This window comes from Macrobrachium rosenbergii, chromosome 23 (assembly GCF_040412425.1).
Source record: "Macrobrachium rosenbergii isolate ZJJX-2024 chromosome 23, ASM4041242v1, whole genome shotgun sequence".
Taxonomy (NCBI): domain Eukaryota; kingdom Metazoa; phylum Arthropoda; class Malacostraca; order Decapoda; family Palaemonidae; genus Macrobrachium; species Macrobrachium rosenbergii.
The window spans coordinates 40,103,759-40,125,873 of record NC_089763.1 but is presented as its reverse complement, the minus strand read 5'-3'; the positions used below and the strand labels follow the sequence as shown (position 1 = coordinate 40,125,873).

At 38.6% G+C, this 22,115-nt stretch overlaps 1 protein-coding gene across 5 annotated transcripts in view; it reads right to left on the bottom strand.

Moving 5' to 3' along the window:
• Positions 1 to 22,115, bottom strand: part of eIF2Bdelta (eukaryotic translation initiation factor 2B subunit delta) — a 52,280-nt gene that overhangs the window by 13,944 nt on the left and 16,221 nt on the right. Inside the window, exons 1-2 of one of the 5 annotated variants that reach the window (XM_067125778.1) lie at positions 9,476 to 9,556; positions 5,930 to 5,959 (exon numbers count right to left, since the gene is read on the bottom strand). The exons of 1 other annotated variant lie outside the window; for it this stretch is intronic. In XM_067125778.1, coding sequence (XP_066981879.1) covers positions 5,930 to 5,941 — 12 coding nt within the window. In that variant the 5' untranslated portion in view covers positions 5,942 to 5,959; positions 9,476 to 9,556. Of the gene's footprint in view, positions 1 to 5,929; positions 5,960 to 9,280; positions 9,372 to 9,475; positions 9,610 to 16,746; positions 16,936 to 22,115 lie in introns of those variants that run through there. 3 more of the 5 variants (XM_067125777.1, XM_067125779.1, XM_067125781.1) reach the window with 3 other exon arrangements.

Below are 22,115 nucleotides of genomic sequence, written 5' to 3'. Positions count from 1 at the left end.
GGAAAGGGAGCAAACTGCATTGCCCTGAGAAAATCCTATGTTCCTGTCTAAACCATGGATTTCACTGGACCTCTTAGCAGTGGCCAAGGCAACCATAAGTTTTTCCCTGGTTAGATCCCTTAAAGAGATAGATTGCATGGGCTCAAAACGTGAACTGGAAAGCCACTTAAGGACCACGTCTAAGTTCCAGGACAGCAAAGGTTTTCCTTTAGGCTTTGCTGTATCAAAGGACTTAATAAAGTCGGACAAATCCTGGTTCGACGATAAGTCCATTCCTTTATGGTGGAAAAATGAGCTAAGCATAGCTCTGTATCCTTTAATGGTAGAGGTGGAAAGTCCTTCAGCGGAGCGTAGGAACAGAAGAAAGTCCGCTATCTCTGCCACAGGGGTCTCAGAAGAGGACACGTTATTTTGTCTGCACCAGGACCTGAAGAGGGACCATTTTGCCTGGTAGACGTTATCTGAAGACTGGACCATTTTGCCTGGTAGACGTTATCTGAAGACTGTCTTCTAAATTTCGCAATTGTGTCTGCAGCCGCTCTTGAAAAGCCCTTCTTTTGGAGCAGTCGCCTAACAGTTTGAACCCTGTTAGGGCCAGAGAAGACAGGTTTTGGTGGAACCGACGGAAGTGAGGTTGCCTGAAAAGTTGTTGCTTCTAAGGCAGCAGTCTCGGGAAATCCGCAAGAAGTTCCAGAAGATCCGGGAACCACTCTTTTGTTGGCCAGAAGGGGGCTATCAAGATCATGGATAGGTTTTGATGAGACCAGAATTTGTTGATGACTTGCCTCACTAACCCAAATGGGGGAAAGGCATACAGATCTTTGTTGGACCAATCCTGCAACATTGCATCGGTCACCCATGCCAAGGGATCTGGAACTGGTGAGCAGAAGAGAGGAAATCAGTGATGGTCCCTTGCCGTTTCGTACAGGGAGAAAGAGTGGGTTTCTCCTCATTTCTTGATATACGCCAGTGCCGTCACGTTGTCTGAATGCACTGCTACTCTCCTCCCCCATATTTCTGAAGCGAAGCACTGTAGGCCCAGAAATATCACCTGTAGTTCCTTCACATTGATGTGCCAGTTTTGCTGTTCCTGGGACAAGGTTCCTGACACTTCTTTTAATCCCAAAAAAGCTCCCCAACCTAGGTTCGGCACATCTGAAAATAACTCTAGGCTGGGGTTCAGAGGATGAAGAGATTTCCCTTCTGATAGCCTCTTCCTGGAATTCTACCAAGGAAGATCCTCCTTGATTTCCATCGTTATCGGGAACACGAACGAGTCCGGAAACTTTTTCCCCGTTCCAGCTGACCTCCCTTGGGCTATCAGTATGCCTCCTCCCAGGTAGTGGGGAGCATGGCAGGGACCAGCACCTAGGAGAATCAGTGGGATGAGCAGCCACCTCCTCCATTGACACTGATGCCCGTAACTGGGCCACTGTACTAACTACCAGATTTAAACGTTGCTCAAACTTATTCTCAAGGATGGCACCAGACACATGAGAGGTGGTGCTGTGAGCTCTGTATGAAGAGGAGCTCCGGCACTATAGGGCACTTGGGCACTACTGAAGGCTCTGGTGCTATTAGGCGCTCAGGCACTTAACGGGAGCTATGGAAGCAGACAAAAAGAATGCTCATACACTGATGCTCCGCTTGGCACCAAAACTGGTGATCCACCACCAGAAGTTCAGGAGACACCCAGGAGACAAAAGCACAAGGCTGTCCCATTAGAAATATGGTGTGGGCTATACTCCTGCTTCCCGAGAAGCTCACAGGAAAGCGGAGAAGAGCAAAGATCATCAGAAAAAATGCCTCTTCAATGGCTGCTTTTCACTGGAAAAAACACCATCTGCATTTTTCTACACTGGACTATCACTAGAAAAAAGGACATCTCGATGGACGTCTTTCCCATGGCTGTCCATCGACACCTGTGGACAGCAAGTTTAACTGAGGGGCCGCTATCCAGGGGCAAAACCCCATCAGACTCCCATGGACTGACAGTATGCCTCCTCCCAGGTATAGGAGATTCTGGCAGGGACTGGTTTAGAAGAGCTGATAGGGCCAGATAGCCACCACCTCCACTAACACATCCAGAAAGACGCCTTTCCAGGCTGTCTGTCGATACCTGGGACCGGCAAAAGGCTTGACTGAGGGGGTCAAATACCCGTGTGTATCCCCCCGACCTCCCTTGGATTTCCAGTATGTCTCCTCCCCGGTTATTTGGGAGTATGACAGGGACCTTTGTCTAGGAGAATCGAGGGACGAGTAGACACCTCCTCCACTGCACAACACTTCACTATCACAAGGTTAACATAAACACTTCACTATCACAAGGTTAACATCTGTTAAGCTAAAACAAGATTGGCAATGGCACGAGAAGGAGGCGAGGGAGCCAGGTGTGGGAGCAAGTGGATAAAATGGGCAGGAAGGTCAGCAGTAGGAGAGAGATATGGCTCAGATGGCGCCAGGATCCCAGTAACTGGCACAGAGAGCCCGAGAATGGACACTGAGGTGCCAGAGAGTGAGCCACGAGCACCCGAAGCACAAGCATTCTGCAGTTGGCGGCTGTCGAGCCAGTAGAAAAAGATACATCTTGTCCAAGGGGGAGAATAGGAGGGCGGATCTCTGAGACAGAGTGACACCTTTTGAAGTAAAGGAGCACCAAAGATCCCTCTTCTTAAGAATGAATACCCATGGCGTACAGACTGGCTAACTCCTGTGTAATATCACAAATGCCTCTATCAATACAGGAAAGTACTCCCAAGAGATCCGACGAGATCTCTTGAGGTAACAAAGAACACTCTCTAGGTTTGTGTGCCAGTTCGCCCACCGCCCAGTCAAGGAAGCTCATCAATATGTTTAAGAAAGTGCGCAAGTTCCGAAGCCGAGAACATAATTTTGGCTGAGGAGAAAGCTGATCTAGTCGAGTCAATAAGGCCGGAGAAGTCTCCTTGAGAAGAGGCTGAGACTCCCAAAAGGAACTTCTCCGGTCGCATAAAACCTGTAGCTCGATCTGGACAATTTGGAAGGAGGGAAACAAAAACTGCTTTGCCTTGTTCCCTCTTCTCAGAAAAACCAATCTTCTACTTCCTCCAGTGCCTTCCTTGCTGAAGAGGAAAGAATTAACTTCGATAATTTCGATGGATCAACTGAGGGGGCTTCCATAAAGAAAGTCACAGTAGGAACAGAGGGAATAGCTGGCAAGAAGCTTGGATAGGTTGCTAGCAGGAACCTCAACAGTGCAGAGTACGCCGATGAAGGCGCATCTTGATCGGGAACAACCTCTTCCTCAGAAGTGACAGGAGAAAACGATAAGTCCCCTGTTGTCTGAGCTGTAGGGGGAGCCTTCTGAAGCAAACTAAGAATATCCAGTTTGCTCTGAATCAGGTCAACTGCAGGAATGTCTGAAACGACACTACTAAGAAGCGGTGGAGCAGCGGGCGCCAATGGGTGCTCGGGAGGCGCTGCAGAGACTGGAGCCAGTGATGAAACCTGTTGGTGAACAGGCGGCAGTGGGCGCTCAATCGCAAACAGGAGCTTGGGTGCTTCGATGCTAGGTGCTGGCCGCTCAGGCGCTGATTGTAGAGACGAAGGTGCTGGGTGTGCAACTCCTGATGCAGTAGTTCCTTTATACGACAAAGAACGTCTCCGTGCCACAAGGCGCCTCAGCACCAATTTACGATTGTCGTTAGAAGAAACAGGGAAAGAAACTTCAAATTCCACTGCAAGCCACTTCAGCAGGCGAGACTTGTTTGCACAGAGCCGCGCGCCTGGGACTCAAATCCTCGGAGCTAGAGGCATACAATGCACACTCACTTGAAGGCCTTTCCAAAGGCCTTTGGTTGCACTCTGGGATTCATCAACAGACTGAACCGAGGGGGTGACTGCTTGGAGGCAGACCCCACTACCTCCCTTAGCTTGCCAGTCTGACTCCTACCAGGTGCTAGGGAGTATGTCAGGGATCTTGGCCTAAGAGAATCGGCAGGCCAAACAGCCACCTCCTCCACTACCATTGCACTTGCACTGGGCGCCAAGGGGCGCCTATTAACTCGAAGTGAGTGTGAGTTTTCAACTCCAGACTGACAACGTTGTTGGGGTCGGAAGCGTGAGAGCCAGGTAAAGGAGAGGGTTGCACAGGTGGAGGAGATGGAATGGGATTGAAAGAAATTACAAGAGCAATTGCATCCGACTTAGTGGATGAATCCTGACTAGCTAAGGCTTTACTAGATTCCCTAGCCATAGCTTTCCTCTTCCTATCTCTTGCTAGTTTCTTGATATGTGCATCTCAAGTCTTCCACCTTTTCATATCCCAGTCATTACACTCCCCACAACGTAAATTTACTGAACATGTTTGTCCCCCACATGGAATACAAACAGCGTGCGAGTCGTAAGATTCTTTAGTTAGTCTAGTATTGCAGCCTTTGCTGCAATACCTAATGCTAGCACTAATAGTGTCAGACATCCTAGAAAAGTCTAGTACAAGTCCAAAAAACAGGCAAGGAGTCATCAATCAATGATCAAAATTCGCCTAATACTATGTTGATTATGCCGAGAGGCTATGAAATTAAACAATTCACCAATTGAAAATAAGTCAAACAACCAGCAAAGTATAAATTGCAAAATTCAAGCTGCTGCCAACCACAGTCCTTCAACCACAGCCCGCAGAAACAAATTGAAGCTCTTTGCTATGTTGTACCTTCTCTTACCCGAAAGTGGGCGGGGCATGTTGCCATAACCATAACAAACTAGCAGACCCGCAATTTCAAAATTTTGAGCTGCCGGTTAAAAGAAACTAATAGCTATGTAACTACTGGGTAAGTTACTTATATAAAAATTGGCATTTACCATTCTTTGTAACACAAACAACACCATAAATACTGCAGCTATCTAGGAGATACCTTTTTTACTTGAATGCTTCATATGCAGTAGCCAAAATTTTTAGGCAAAAAGTTCATCAGAGATATGCATAACATGTGGATATAAATTTAGTGCTTCATTAAGTGATAAACAGCATAAAATAAGAGAATATAATCATTATTTGACCTTTCTTAATATATAATTGTCATTTTGAAGCCTTAAGAACTGCAGTAATTATTCACCATACATAATATAGTACAAACTTCAACATCAACAACTTGATAACATTCTTTAATTATAAGTACAGTATTCAATATTAAAGTATACGCCGTGATATAATAAAAATACCAAAACCAGGAAAATGGCACTTCCTTTGCTTTCAAAAGGGTTCTCAGTGACTAGATGTACTACTTTGAGGTAAGGTACCAGCAACAACCTAAGATTATTATCACCAAGAAGTCTTTGAGAGAAGTATCATTTTATCAGACTTTTGTAATAATCTACAACACCATAACTCGTTACATCATTAAAGGAAAGTTAGGTATGGGGATACAGTATCCTCATTATTTACACAAAGACCGGTATAAGTAAAGCACAAAACAGTTTTACTGTATTAGTAAATTTTACAGTAATAAAGAGCATGGCAGGAGTTTAGAAAGCATATTGTAACTGCTCTACAGTACCTCTGTTTCAGCCCTTACATCTTTCGGGGAATCACAGCAGAATTAAAATTTCTTTCTCTCTTTAAGAAACCACTTACAACATTACAATTTTATTCACCCAAAAGAAGCGGTGAAAAAAATTTGCATTATCTAAAAATCATATGACATCCAGATACATCTAAAGATCAATAACAACCAAAATGACGATTATTAAGCAAGCTCATAGGTCACAAATTAGGGACAAACCTGGAAAATTTCTGCTAAAGTTTCTACATGAACTTGCTAAATATTAACAACAATAAACAATGTAATGTAGAGGGCAAGCAGAAAATATAATTGCTAAGAATCGAAATGAAGACATGAGTTCTAATCAGAATAACAGTAAGAAAAATAAACAGGTTCAGTCTTATACTCACTGGAGGAGCCATGACTGTTCTGCTGTTTTGCTGCAGAGATGAATGTAAATGTTAAAAATGTTCAGAAGATAAAATGAAAGGGCAAATAAGTTTTGTTACTCTCTCTCTCTCTCTCTCTCTCTCTCTCTCTCTCTCTCTCTCTCTCTCTCTCTCTCTCTCTCTCTCTCTCTCTCTTTTTACAACAAAATGCTTTATAACTAAACCTTTTTTCTAAAATGTCACTTTTATTTTTCTATCCTGCAGAAAACAAAGAATGTAAAGGCAAATTCAATTCTGGATAATTCATGTGAAAAACTCTAAGAATGATGAAAAACTTTATTTTTAAAAAATGACAGAAAATTCCAGTCATGTAGCCAAGAAGAGTGGTAAAGCTAAGGAACCTCCCCATTTCATGAATTTAAATTTAATACTGTACATAAGGAGAGACGACTTGATCACCGTTTTGTGATCATGAAAGAAGCAGCAACACGCAACTTGCACTTAGGAGCAACAGCAAAACAACCATCTAATAAAGATATTGCAAGGTAATATTGTGTAAGGAAACAAGGGTATTTGAAATTTGCCTACAGTACTGAAAGAACATCTGTAATAGTGTTAGTTTTCAATTTTTCCCTCAAACCCTTAAAAATATTATGTGCAAACTAAAAAAAATCAATAAAAGGACATTATCACACTTTCATCAAACACTGTATCTTAGCTACTTTTACTTTTCTGCTCAGACTAGCAGCATTAGGATTTGTAACTGGGCCCCAAACCACAGTAATTGCACTGGTTGAATCTTGAGAAATACAAAAGTAGATACAGGTATTTAGTACAAGTACAACTATACTGAGAAATTTCACAACTACACTGCTCACACTATCTTATTTGTCAAAATCCAAGTCATCACTGTCCTTCACTAGGTACAGTTATGATGGAAAAATAGAAGGAGTACATTTTGCAGCCAATTCAACAGTGACTAAGAGCAAATAACTGGGGAAGGGGCTGTAATGGTCCTCTAAGACAGGCTAGGTAGAACACAGCACACCAGGATGGGTCACTCTAGGTTTGTTAGCTAAAGTGTCTGCTCTTGTTAGGCAAATGTCTCTGCAATACCTGTCTCATGGGCATAGCTGAGAAGTCAACCCTTTTGCATAAAACGACAAAGAGAACAAACTTCTCTCTATGATCCTTTAACAAACGGGGAATGGGCATACTTCACAATGGTCATGAGGCCTATGTAGCCAGAGTGTTGTTTTTATCATAACTTAACCCTAGCAATTAGAATCATTTCTTAGCATGGGACTTACACCCCCCATTACCCCTTACAGTACAACTGACTATCCCTTCTGACATCCTGACAGGGAAGGATAAGTGCATAAGTTATGCACTTACCTTCCCACACGTAGCTGGAAAAATAAAGAGTCGAGACTTAACGAGGTGGTGACCCTCTGCAAACGTCTCTTGTTGGTCCTAAAGAAATTTCCCTGAAGTAAGTGAGGCAGCTGGGTAAAGAGTCCTCAGGGAGGGTAAACAATGCATGTTCCTAGACTCCAAACCAAATCTCCTCCCTACAGGTAGACATCCAGGAAAACTTGTCCCAGACTGATTATGTGCAAAATCAGTAAGGAAAAGAGAAGATAAGTATTTTACGGTCAAGAACTATGCTAAATTAAGGAATTGTGGCCAAGACTTCCCTACATTTCACTGATTTACAGTTCGTAAACACAAGAAAGTCTGGGGGGAAGGGACGAGTCCTTGGCAGGTAGGAACTGGTACTTTGGGTTAGATTATAACTTTTTATTTCACTATTTTTCCTACTCCTCCACTCAATGAAATCCATTTCCCACTACAGTCCTACAAAAGTTGTTATATATAGGGCTTGGTTATAGTGGGTTTGGGGGTCAACATCATCTACAAAAATCGCTATTTGCTGATAAAATTAACTAGAAAGTAATATTATCAAAATAATTCACTTAGTATAAAAAAAAAAAGCTCAGGAAATATGATCAAAATATGATACTTCAATTCCTCTCCAACACTGAATACATCAGAAATTGTTCCCGAATGCAAAGACAACAGCTTTACCAGTAACAATATAAAATTTTGCATCATCTTCCATTTCCACTATTACTATTTTTGTGATGTTTTGTAAATGCTTTGTAAATGATAGCTGCTGGCTGTGCATATGCTATTCACAAGCATGTACAAGCTTTTTTGTTTATCTGTTACTTATATAACATATTCGGTAATTCTATATATTAGCTCCGAGCCTGTTTTTACCTTTTCAACTGGTTTTTTCCACACTTTTAGGGGTTCTGATACTGGCGGTGCATCTGTTTGTTGTCAGCCAAATGGAATGTCCCTTCGCCGTCTTTAGAGCTGGCCCGGGGGGGGGGGTGTTACCCATACGTTAACAAGTTATTGCACTTGCCAGACGGGATATGAACCGTTCGAAACGAACGTAGCCGTGCTCTGTCTTGTGAAGATCGCATTTGGAAACCCCTTGTTGGGAGGACTTCAGGGCTTAATTACAGGTTAATTATACTCAAGTGCCAAAAAAAAAGGTAAATTCATAATTAGCAACCAAAAAACTATAGAAAAAGTTAAGCTAGAAGGCAGTCGCCGCCACGGAGCTACTATATAGTTCTACCACATATTCCAGCAATTAACACGTCATAAAGTTATACCTTAAGACAATAATGTATCCAGACTAGCCTACAGTCATTTTTCAAGTGTCTAGGCTATTCAGTTTAATGACCGCTCTCTGCAAGATGCAATATGAAAATTTAAAATCACTTTTTATTTATCTCGATAAAATTAGCTGAAGAAATCAACTAGGACTATTGTACTGGGACAAGAGCGACTGCTGCTTTCCATGCGTAGCCTACCCTCCAACCTTAGAGAAAGAATAGGCCTAATGTGTGCATGCTACTTTGGCGACAGGGGGTTGTTCTTGTCACCTGATATAAGTCCAAGGAACGGGTATTAGTCTTGTAAGGAATCTAGGGAAGGAGAAATTTGGCTGCACCAACATCTTGTACTCTAAGACTTAGGCTAAACTTCTCTAGCCTACGTCAGGGAAGGAGCCAGTGCCTTTGGGTAGGTTACATTAGGGGCGATATTTTAGGATACATATCTGCTGGTCATGCACCGTTGCCAGAGTTTATTCAACCATTTGTAGATTTAGTTTTAGAATGCGTCAAAGTTGACTGCCTTAGCAACGGGTAGGCTACCCGTTCTCTTCTCGTATAACAGAACCTTTACGTAATCTTACAAAACAAATGTGGCTACATCAAACCTCCGTTTCCGGTATAATAAAGTAACTCAAGCAATAATAACTAAAACAACTCAAATATTAATATTATATACTAGTTATACGTCGCAGGGGGTACAATGCTCTAGCCATTCATCGGACTGCAACCCAATCGACATGTCTTACTCACAATACCTTCGCCTCAAAACACCTCTATAAAATTTATTGTTACGTATATGGTAGTGACTATAGCTTTCACAAATCATAACGCTTAAAAATGGGCATAATTAACAAAGGTTACATCAGCTCACCTCAGACCATATGTTTACAGTTGATAGTCATTTGTTTTGGTCTGTCAGAGATCGCTACAGAGGAAGCGCGTTTTTTGGCTAACCCGGTTCCATACAATTTCAGCAGCAATATTTCCTGTTACCACCGGTAATTTCATTTCCAAGTAACTTAATATTTTGTCCGATTACTAAAGCTCAGCAGAACTTCCTCAGTAAATGGATTTAAACCTTAAATTTATCCCTCATAACTGAATATATTAATTCTTTTAACAGCTCCAACTCTTATCAAATAGCTTACTTCTATATAAAAACCTCCTTTTACCCTTACATTTTTTTACCAAATGTAAAATATAATAAAAACTAGGTCCTGAGAAACACGGAGCAATGGATTTACAAACGAAGTGTGCCAGTCATTGCCTTATTTTTCAGCGACACACTTCTCAATTGCCGTTTATTTTTGCACAGGCGCTTTTCTCTATTTTCGGATGACGAGCACATCGAGACTGGAATGGTCAGCTGCAACAAGACCGGTATTACAAGAAAGGTATATATTAATTAAAATTCAGCCATCGACTGCTGAGAGATCCCGGCACTTCTTGAAAAAGTGATAGGACGTATGAGTCAGGATATACCGTAGAGAAATACACATTATGGAAGCAGATGACATGACAGATGTGTGAAACTGGTTAACCCTCGTATTTGTGACCTCCATACATTATTCACTGGAATGTGAAGATTGGCAACAACAACGTGAATTGGAGAGTGGTAGATGGTTAAACGAGTAAATTTCAGGAGACAATTTTTTAAAAGTAATCTATGAAAAATAAGGAGAGAGGTTTGTCTAGTAACGAGTTTCTCTGAACCCGTGTTGGAAGAGTCTGGTTACGTTATGTAACGGAGAACTAATAACCAGCCCCAAGATTTTATCCCCCCAATTACTTGCTATTTTAACTTGCAATGCCCAAAATTTTGGCAAGTCTAAGGGCTTTAGTTTCCACAGTCTCAAACATTATGGTAAAAATATGAAAGTACAAATCATAGGACTTGTAAACTAGTTAATGGATCTTGGAAACATTAAAACCACACGTGTTTACCTACTCCAACAAATCGCATTTATTGGGTTACAAGAGCATAAGTAAGTTTAAGAACAAGCATCAGCATAGATATGAACGGGAAAAGAAAACGTTTTGCACTAAACAGAATCATATGTATGTAAAATGGAGCCTAGAAAATTACCATTGATGAAAAAAATGTAGAGAGGGGACCAAGTCATTAAGGCACACCATCAGTGACAGAGGAAGAGACATGCAGTTTCATCAACTTTACGAGATCCGTCTTAACGCATGGGCACGCTGGGTAGGTGCCATGGGGCCCAGCGATCATAAGGGCATCATGCTAATCTATGTATGCTGTACTTGCTGTCATTAAATAAATACTATATTATATTAAACTTTAAATATTTATTGGATTGCAAGTGGACACGGGTTTTGTGTATGGATTTCACATTTGTGTTAATTAATCTTTACTGTACATGGTTTTTCTTTAATGTTTAAACACTGATTTTGTTGAAAGTACCAATACGATAAATGTGTTTAATTTTGTAGACCATTTACATTTTTATTCCTGTGAGTGGTTGTGTAGGTAAAGGCCCCCGTGCACTGCTTTCCGGAAGCCTATAATGCATCTGATGAGATGCTGGAAACTAGTTTACAGTGGGAAGGATTGAGGCCACAGGCAAGGAATTTCGCTAACACAGACTCACGCCAGTCCCTGTCAATAGACAGATTAGGGGAGACAACATAAGATACCATGTAGTTCCTTGGGGCTACATTATAAATTTTCTAAGGTAGAATAGATTACCAGTTGCTCTTGCCTCACTGATGACTGTGAACAGAAGTCTGTGAGGTTTCAGACTTCTCAGAAGTAACCATAAAGCAAGGTTTCAAACAATTTAGCTATAACAGAATTTAGGACAACAAAAAATAACAGAACACATATGGTCTGTAAGTTGAGTGATGAGGCCAGACTCGAGTGAGTCATGTGAAGGTGAGTCCGAGGGAAACAAGAAGACACAAATGGACTTTTTTCTTTTGAGAAAGAGACGGTAGAAGAGAAATGAAAGATAACCACCAAGAGCGCCTTCTTTCCAAAGGGGAGAGAGAGAGAGAGAGAGAGAGAGAGAGAGAGAGAGAGAGAGAGACTCCTTGGTAAACATTCCTTTCTTCGTGAATGAGAAAGGAAACGATGATAAAGCAGACAAAGCACTAAAACATCTGACAAACTGCAAACACTTCATATAGCAACAGACGAATTGGCAAGACCCACCCAAAATAGTTACGTCATACTCAATCGCTCGAGAACTATATATATATATATATATATATATATATATATATATATATATATATATATATATATATATATATATATATATATATATATATATATATATACATTGCATTATTCATTAAAGAACATGTATTTTCAAGCACATAAAAGAATGACAGTTTTTCTGTTATGAAAATTCGAAATATTCAGAGCTGAGTGGCAAGTTGTTACGAATAGTCAACTTAAGATCTAAAAAAAAAATGTTCGTCATTAATTTGTAACCGTTTCGCCTCCTGGAAATAACAAAGAGGCCGTGACATTTAAATCAAAATTACGTGGTTCAGTTTATAATTAAAAAATAAAAAGTCCAGCCACAACGAGGTTCCACTCACACAAAACTACGTTATACAAGCACTTCATCGGCCTCAGACGTTGCTCTACTTTAACAGTTAAATAGAGGGTTATTTGATAGTTTTAACGTGACACAATACTTCTTTTTTTTATTTAAACAATACATTTCATGTGATTTTTAATAAGTCGAACAACGATTTTTACAACCCCCCTTTTCCTGGAAAGATTTAAATGTGCAAATATAGACATCACTCTTTCTGCCACTCGGAGGTAATTCATTTGTCAGAACGTCTCACTTGAGACAAATGACGTGATGAGAAATTAGATGAGGGCTGGGTTTAAACGACATATCTACAGCTCCTTTTTCATACATACGCACACACACACACACACACACACACACACACATATATACATATATATATATATATATATATATATATATATATATATATATATATATATATATTTATATATATTTATATGTATGTATATATATTTATATGTATGTATATATATACATATATGTATATATATATATATATATATATATACATATATATAAATAAATGGAGCCCATGTAAGCGTTTTAATGCGCTGAAAGATTTAAAAAAAAGAACAGAAGAATCTTCATAATGCAAATTAATCAGGAATAAGGGTAAACATACGTTGTGCAATCTAAAGGCCTTCGTGAAAGTAAGACTGACAAGATTAAATAAACTTTACAAAAAAAAAAAGGTCAGATACTAAACCCAAAACTTAAATGTGTTCAAAAGTTAACAGTCTGACTGCTTGCCAACATCTTTACCTATGTAAATGTTTAAGTTATCACACACATGCATACATACACACACATATATACATATATAATATATATATATATATATATATATATATATATATATATATATATATATATATATATATATATATATATATGTGTGTGTGTATATGTGTATGTGTGTGTGTGTGTGTGTGTGTGTGTATAATATATAAATATATATGTATATATATATTAAATACATATATATATATATACAGTATATATACATATGGGTGTAACAGCATGCTGGTACACCCACCAAAGTAATTTAACAATTCATTATTTACATTCCAAAATTACTTGTTCCATCAGAAAATGGGAAACTTCTTTTTAAACTTCTCACGTAATTCTTGGAAGCAGGTTATTATTAAGCAAATACCGCAGCTGATCTGGAATCAACACTTCTGTCCCTAAATTCTGAACGTTCATTCCGATATAATACGTACTGACATAATGCGTGAGAGTTTGGCTCGGTACATAATTTACTTGACATATAGTTACCATCACCAACATATTCCCAAGAATACTTATACCCTAACCTTAACCTCATTATAAATGTGTCAATTTTAGAGTTTACAGTAGTAGTCCCTACTTTGACGAACTGACGTATAAGCTGGAAGGGAAATTGACAGTAAAACGTTTGAAAGGTGTAACAGGAGGAAAACCTCAAAGCAGTTGCACTATGAAACAATTGTTAGGAGAGGGTGGAAAGTAAGATGGAAGTAAGAGATTATGAACGGAGGTACAGTAATAGGAATGAAAGGGCTTGCATGAGGCGCACTAACGGTACTAACCCCCTCTGCGGGCGCTCTATTTCATATACCAAAGTTAAGTATACCTTAGCTTTATCAGACCACTGAGCTGATTAACAGCTCTCCTAGGGCTGGCCCGAAGGATTAGGCTTATTTTACGTGGCTAAGAACCAATTGGTTACTTAGCAACGGGACCTACAGCTTACTGCGGAATCCGGACCACATTATAGTGAGAAATGAATTTCTATCACCAGAAATAAATTCCTCTAATACTTCATCACCCGCCGGAGACTCGAACTCGGGCCTAGCGAGTGCTAGTCCACAACTCTACCGACTCTCCCAACGAAGAGCTATACCAAAGTGCCTCGCTGGTACACCAAATCAGCGTTAGAAGGATCCATTCAATTCAGTGGAAGTAACGCACTCGGGGAATCTACGAAATTATGTAATTTCGCTTTTTGCCCGCGAATATTTTCAGTGCCCCGTGATCATCTCATCAGTAAAAGAATTATTACCAAATTCTCTAATGACAACCTCCATATTCAGCCTTTGCTCAGTTAAAGAGCCATCACTATATATATATATATATATATATATATATATATATATATATATATATATATATATATATATATATATATATATATATATTTAAACATTAAACCTAAATGTAACCCATTAGGATGGCACTCGCCCTTTTTATAATCCAAAATCTTTATAAATATATCTACCTTTTTACATAACCAAGGCCTTAATACAATATTTCACATCATAAGAAAATGCTATACAATTTCCGTGAATAGCGGTTATATTATTATTATTATTATATTATTATTACTATTATTATTATTATTATGAAGATGAACCGTATTCATATGGAACAAGCCCATAGGAACCATTGACTTGAAATTCAAGCTTCCAAAGAAAATGGTGTTCATTTGAAAGAAGTAACAAAAGGTTGCTGCAACACAGAAAGAAGGGATCAGTTATTAGAAAAAAAGAAAAATAAATTAACAAATTAGTTCGAACAGGAGCATTAATCCTTCCTGATCACTTGGCAGTTATCATCTCCATATCCCCCACCCACCATCCTCTTCTTAACATTCGAACAACAACAAAGGAGGCTATTTCTAAAATACGGCCAACGACCAATTATAATTCCATTCTCGTTCATCTTATTTTGGTACTCATTGTGCATCCAAAGGTAGTAGGGATCGTTTTGTTCTGGATAACCTTTAATTTCTTCAATTCCATTTCCCAATAACATTTTACTTCTCCCCAAAGATTTATAACAGTTCATTTCGAACAAACTTAAAACTTATATACATTCCGAGATACAATTGTCGATTGCCTCTACTACCTTTCCCTTATATAAAATTAATCTGTCCGTCTACAAGTCTGTATTTTGCTCTTGTTTTCATTTACAACCAAACCCATACGCAGACAAGATTTACAGCTCTACCATTGCCAATAACAAAGCAGCATCAGGGTCACACTGTATAAGAATATCATCGATATAAATAACATCAGTAGCACTTGGAAATCTGTGCCTTGCAGTTCTGTTCATCAAGACATGAAACAAAGTATAGGGCTCAGTACTCCACCTTGTTGCATACCAAACTTCAACAACATTTCCCCAGTTTCATAACACTAGAACCACACTACGGCTTTCCTACCAGTTACACAGCTCTGTATCCATTTTAACAGTAAACCTTTCATGCCTTTATTCACCAGTTCTCCTAGAATTACCTCACCGTTTGCCCTATCAAAGGCAACCTTCAGGTCTACAAAAGCTCTTATCTGGCCCTGCTATTGCTTGATACTTCAGTAACACAATCTGTTGTACTTTCACCTTCTCTAAAACCAAACAGAGACACGGGAGCAGCTGCAGACACCGAGAGTATAGAATATACAGACACCGAGAATATAGAATATACAGAATTTAGGCCAAAGCGCTGAGGCCTATGAGGTCATTCAGCGCTTAAACTGAAATTGACAGTGAAAAGGTTTGAAAGGTGTGACAGAAGGAAAACCTCAAAGCAGTTGCACTATGAATCAGTTGTTAAGAGAGGGTGGAAAGTAAGAAGAAAGATAGAGATTATGAACGGCGGTACAGTAACAGGAGAAATGGGTTGCAGCTAGGGGCCGAAGGGGCACTGCAAAGAACCTTAAGTAACGCCTACAGTGCACCGCATAAGGTGCACTGACGGCACTACCCACCTACGGAGGGCAAACACCGAGGAAAAAGGTGGACGACACCCCAGAGCCACGGGAAACTGCCTGCACCTCCCCCTTCCCTTCCTTCTAGTTCAAACCCCCTTCCACTCTCAAAATCTGCCCTTCACCTTCCCTCACCCATCCCTTAAACCCTTCTCCCTCCTCCTTCAGCGATCCAACCAGTGTTAGCTGAGAGTGCCACAACAGGCAGCAAGTTGCATAACTCCTACAGTTGAAGAGTTTTTGAGAAAATAACAAGAAAGCCTGTCCACAGAAATACAGTGCCGGAGTGCATTCAGACTCGCCTCACCCAGAACTCCCGTCCTCAAGAGGCTATTGTCCGTTTTGAATAAGTTGTCCATTTGGGTCACACTAAAATTTTCGCCTTTCCCGAGAAGCGAAATCCTTAGAGCATCCTCCTTAGATTTTCAATCCTATCTCTCGATCAGCATTTTTTTCCTCCTTCCTGGTTCTCTACAACTAAACAGGACTTTATGCTGTCAAGATTTCCTCCTATTGATGGGTACCGCAAGGTTTAAAGTGGTTGTTTGTAAATCTGCCCATCCTTTTCTTCCTCTCCTTTACAAACACCCATTTTTGTCTCTTTCTAGATAACATTTACTGTTACGGGATGCTCCAGGAGCAAGAGCCCGTGCCTTCATGTTGCTGGCTTAATCTAAGACAACAAGAACGCGGTAAATAGGCGTCTCGCAGCCTTCTCATCTTAAACACTAAGGTACATTCAATATTTAACTTCTTTGAAGAGAACTTCAAATTCTGGGTGCTTCTTATATATCCCCACCTTCCACTAAGCAACTTACGGTTGTGATCCACGTCGAGGCTATTGGTGAGATACTGAACTCTCCCTCCTTCGTCCACTGCAACAAAATTCGGCTGCTTTTCTGCATCAGAACTGTCACACTACATGAGTACACCATTAACAGGCTGCATCTTTTACACGGAGCCAAACCTACATTGACACTGCTATCATCCATACCATGTTTGTGGTGTTTCCATCCACACTATATTTCCCGTTCTTCTTCTTACTCATAACTTCAAAGCTTTTCACTTGTGTCACTACTTGACAGTAACAGATCGGTGCACAACGGCTATGCAATCATTATCTCTGTCTCTCTCACACACTCTATCTTGCCATTATTTGATACCATTCATTAAATATCCTCTCTATCTCTCTCTCTCTCTCTGAGAGGAAGTAAGAAAAAGGCGCACACAATTACTCAGAGCCCTGTGAAACTGAGAAAACCTCAAAAGTTTTGCTTCCCATCTCTGTCTGAAACTGAAGAACTCGCTCTTGTAACGTCCTTCCTGTACGAGGACTGAAGTGAAAATGCATTGCTCGTCAATGCTCTCTACCTTTGCTCCTTTGTCCCTCTTAACAAAGGTGGTTCCAGTAATTGCTACCAATTTTCACTCTTTATCCATTGTACAGCAATCGACTGGTCACCAAAGGCTATTGAATTCACCGCCTAGGTCAACAGAATCATGGGGGAAATCCAACAGAACGTGGCTGTGGCTTCTAAGGTTTGGGAATCAAGCCTGGAATCGTATAATATATATATATATATATATATATATATATATATATATATATATATATATATATATATATATATATAATATGGAACAGATTATACAATTTAGGCCGAAGGCCCCTTGGGACCTATGAAGTCATTCAGCGCTGAAAGGAAAACTGAAAGCAGAAAGGTTTGAAAGCTGTAACAGGAAAAACCCTCGTAGTTGCACTATGATACAATTGTTAGAGAAGGGTGGAAAGTAAGATGGAAGAAAGAATATGAGTGGAGGTACAGTAAAATGAATGAAAGTGGTTGAAGCTTGGGGCCGAAGGGACGCTGCAAAGAACCTTAAGCAAAGCCTACAGTGCACCGCGCGTGAAGTGCATTGAAGGCACTACCCCTATGGGGGATATATATATATATATATATATATATATATATATATATATATATATATATATATATATATATATATATATATATATATATATAATATATATATATATATAAACAACATACATATATATAAATATATTATACATATAATATATTTATATATATGTATGTATATATACACAGTATATATATACATATATATAATATAGAAGTAATCAACACACAATCACGTGTGGAACAGAAATAAATTTCTGACTCACGGGATGGTACCCAGGTCTTTCAGGTGGCGCCCTTGCCCTTTAATTGAAAGACCCGGGTTCGATCCTGGTGTGAGTCAGAAATTTATGTATAGTGTATGATCAACTCTGCGTTCAGACTTATCGTCGTCCAACTGTGAAACTGCAGAACTAACAATATTTAATTGACAACTGATGAAAGATAATTACAGCCTTCACAGGCTGTTTCCTCTTGTGGTAAAATTGATCCCTTTATTTCAACTGTATCTCTTGCCACTCTTTTTTGGTATTTACAAAAAAGCAGACAGGATAAATGGTTTGATATTTTATTTCCAGTTATCTCTGCTTTCATGAACTAATGAGTGTTTTTAAATATATCTCATTCCTTTTATATATAAAATATCGAAAAAAAAAATTTCTAAATTCTCTTTTCGTGTAATTTTTTTTTATCTCATACCTTTATTTCTATATAAGAGTAAAGGGAAAAGAAATACCTTCTTATCTCAAGAGCTATTATTTACTCTCGTACCTAAAACTTCACTAATACTTTTTAATTATTTACATTCCCCGCTATCTTTCCTTTCAAACAGCTCTCAGTACGCAAAATATCGTAAGCACATATTAGTTTTATTTTTTTCACCTCCAACTATATTTTACTGTATTTTACGAGCTCGAGGAAAGAAATGTAAAACTGTTACGTCACACACTGATCGCCATAACGGTAAAACGGACCCAGAGGTAAAAAAAAAAAAATCGGGTATTATGTGATGAAATCCAAACAAACACGAAAGACGACTGTATTTATCCAAACGCTTCTGTGCCCTGAAGACGCACGCAAAAAAAAAAAAAAAAAAAAAAGAACAAGGACATTACAAAAAAAGCGTCATTGTGTGGGAGGGGTCAGGTTAATCAAACGACCATCTTTCACCGTTGGGTGGACGCGCATGCGCAGTCATGCACCTCGATGTACACAGACACTCCCAAATGTACAAAGAAGCAATGAAAATCGATTTCGTCATTCATGTCAGATTCCGCCCCCACCCCCCCTCGCTTTTATTTGTTAGCTTTTTCGAAGCTTGATCTGAACTCCCCAACGGTCAAGTTTGTTTTCCCTCTTATAATAATAATAATAATAATAATAATAATAATAATAATAATAATAATAATAATAATAATAATAATAATAATAATAATAATTGCTCCTGGGTGTTCCTTGTTGACTGACGAACTGAATTTTGACTAACAATAACACGGCGCTCTCTTGCCCAGTGAGAAGTCCCAGGTCTTGGTCTAAACGCTTGAACGGCGTCCTTCTAAATTCCGTAGTGAGTCTTTTGACCGGTAAGGTAACTAAATGCTTTATATAAGGTCAGCTGCGGTGGATCGCAGCAGCCAGGGAGGAAAACGGGATTAAGCCAGCAACTTCATCTCAAAAACTTGCAGAGGACAGGTATATCAACTCTTTTTACGAAGGTCCCACGGGTTAAAGAGACGTATGCAGTTAGAGTTTGTTTATAACGTAGGCTTGTAACGAGCAGAAGTGTAATCCCGGGTCCTAAACTGAAATTTTAAGTTATGTAACGAATTCTTTATAAAAGAACTATTCGGTATATCCCACTGACAGATTTATTGTTGAAAATTGTCTGTTATAAGGAAGAGCGAATTTTACTGCTATTAATTCTTCTGAATAATTATGAATCTTTGAAACTTTCTTTAACCATATGATTCAAACATTTTCTGATCATACTATGGTGCTTCTTTTATCTTGGTTCAATCCTGGTTCAGTTAATATTAATGATAAATTATTTCCGCTATCAATATAGATTTAATTGCGACAAATGCACAAGATGTATTTCTCTGCGATTGGCGTGAATTAATATACTGTAGATATCCCAGATTTGAATTTTATAGTACATGTAAAAATATAAATAAAGTTTCAAGAGATCAAAGCTACAAACACAACTTTGTCTATATTAAAAACATTGGAACATACACAAAAACATTTAAAAGTACATTGTCTTTTCTCAAAATTTGTAAAATAAATTTGAATACTAAAATGGCTCAAAAGTTTGTCACCTGCATTTCGTCCTGTTGTCAAACAAGGGAGATAATTCAGACTTTCTAAGAGTCTTCTTTTATAACGAACGAAATGCAGACTAACGAACTCTACTATATATACATATATATAATATATATAATATATATATGTATATATATAATATATATATTATGTAAATGTACATATACATATACACACATATACATATAATTATAAATAAATTATGTGTGTGCATATAACATTGTGTGTGTGTGTTAAAGGCACATTTTTTTAATCTAAAAGCTTTGGTGGTATTAACCGTTGTATCCCTTACAAACTGCAGCACAGAAATAGTAACCTCTTCTTAGAATAATAAGCTTTCTCTCTCTCTCTCTCTCTCTCTCTCTCTCTCTCTCTCTCTTCTTTAAACGTTACTTATGGATTTGCAAACGACGTTGGCAAAGATAGATAGACAGATAGACAGATAGATAGATTCTGCTGAAAAAAATTACTGAAAGTTCACACTTGATTTAGGTCGAAAGTTCGGATTGGACAGGAGGGTTTGATTAAGGATAGCACCTTGCGTTATAAAATGGCAAGTCTGAAACTTGCAAAAAAAAAAAAAAAAAAATGAAAAAACAACCAGTGTCTGGCAAGAGGTAATTGATTATGACAGAGTACATTAAAAACATTGTCTCGGAAATCTGGAAACAACTCGGCCGTGTTTTGAAAACAAGGTGCAGCAAAGCGGCTGCAATAAGTCGCTGATATTTTTATTTCAGGGTGTCATTTCCAATGCAACAAACGAGCAGTCACTTAAGCACACAGCGGGTTTTCTGTGCTTGCTTGCTTGGCTTGTCCACTAGCGAGATGAATGAGACATCTGTTTACCCGGATCCAGGCTTAGGTGATCAAGGGTAATTATGACTTATTCCCTTCTTCACTTGCATTAGGTCGGCTAAGGTTTCATGGCTTAATTCCTTGCGTTAGTTTTATTTTATCCTTTTAGACAGACGGACAAGACTTGCCTTACAGTTCCAGCCTGCTGGTTTAGGTTGAATCATGCAAAGTTAAATTTATGTCTATTTATATCAGATTTCTAAAGCTTAAAAAAATACATTTTGCTAAAATTTAAACATTGCGTGAATGCGTCCTTTAAAAATTGAACAGGTGGGATCAGTTGATTGGTAATTTAAAAAAAACTATATAACAGAAGGTAATATATACAAGGATAAACTTTCTTGGTTAAATGAAATTTACTTCAAGAAACTCATGTCTTTAGAAATACGAAATAACAAAAGATCATTATAATTATATTTTAAGTATCACAACGTTTTCAACGATTTGAGGGTTTTGATCAAACTTTCAGGAAAGTTAGGCTACGATTCAAGACAGATATCAGGAAACTGTCAAGAGAATGTGGAACTGAGACGGGCAAAGATGTACATATGAAATAATGAAACTTGGAATATTGATGATGATGTCTGGGAGGTCGAACCTTCTGGTGAATAATAGTTCGCTCCTAACCGATAGAAAATAGTGATCTTTTTCGCGAAGATGGAGAACTGAGACAGGCAGAACTAATTGATCTTGTTTTACGAGATAACACACTGATAGAAAGTGACTTGTCCCTTACAGAAAACTAAATCTCTTTACCTTGGGAACACTGAGGAAACGAAAGGTTGCAGAGCTTAGAAGTGAATGATGAAGAGCACTGCCAAAAGTTTATTACTATTTTGAATTGGTCTGAAATAATTATTTTTCAATCGTGCTACCTCGAAATCTTGTATACATGTAAAAAGAAGTAACATGTTAGGTGGGTTATAACAGATGATTGAGGAAACCTGAAATGATTGTGCCAGTTTAAGATATCTCAATGCTTGTAATTGATTTCTGAAAATATCTTTTAGCCTTTCAAGAGTGCATTATTACAATGTTAAATTGTAGATAAAAATAATTTAATCAATAAATAAAAACATAAAAAT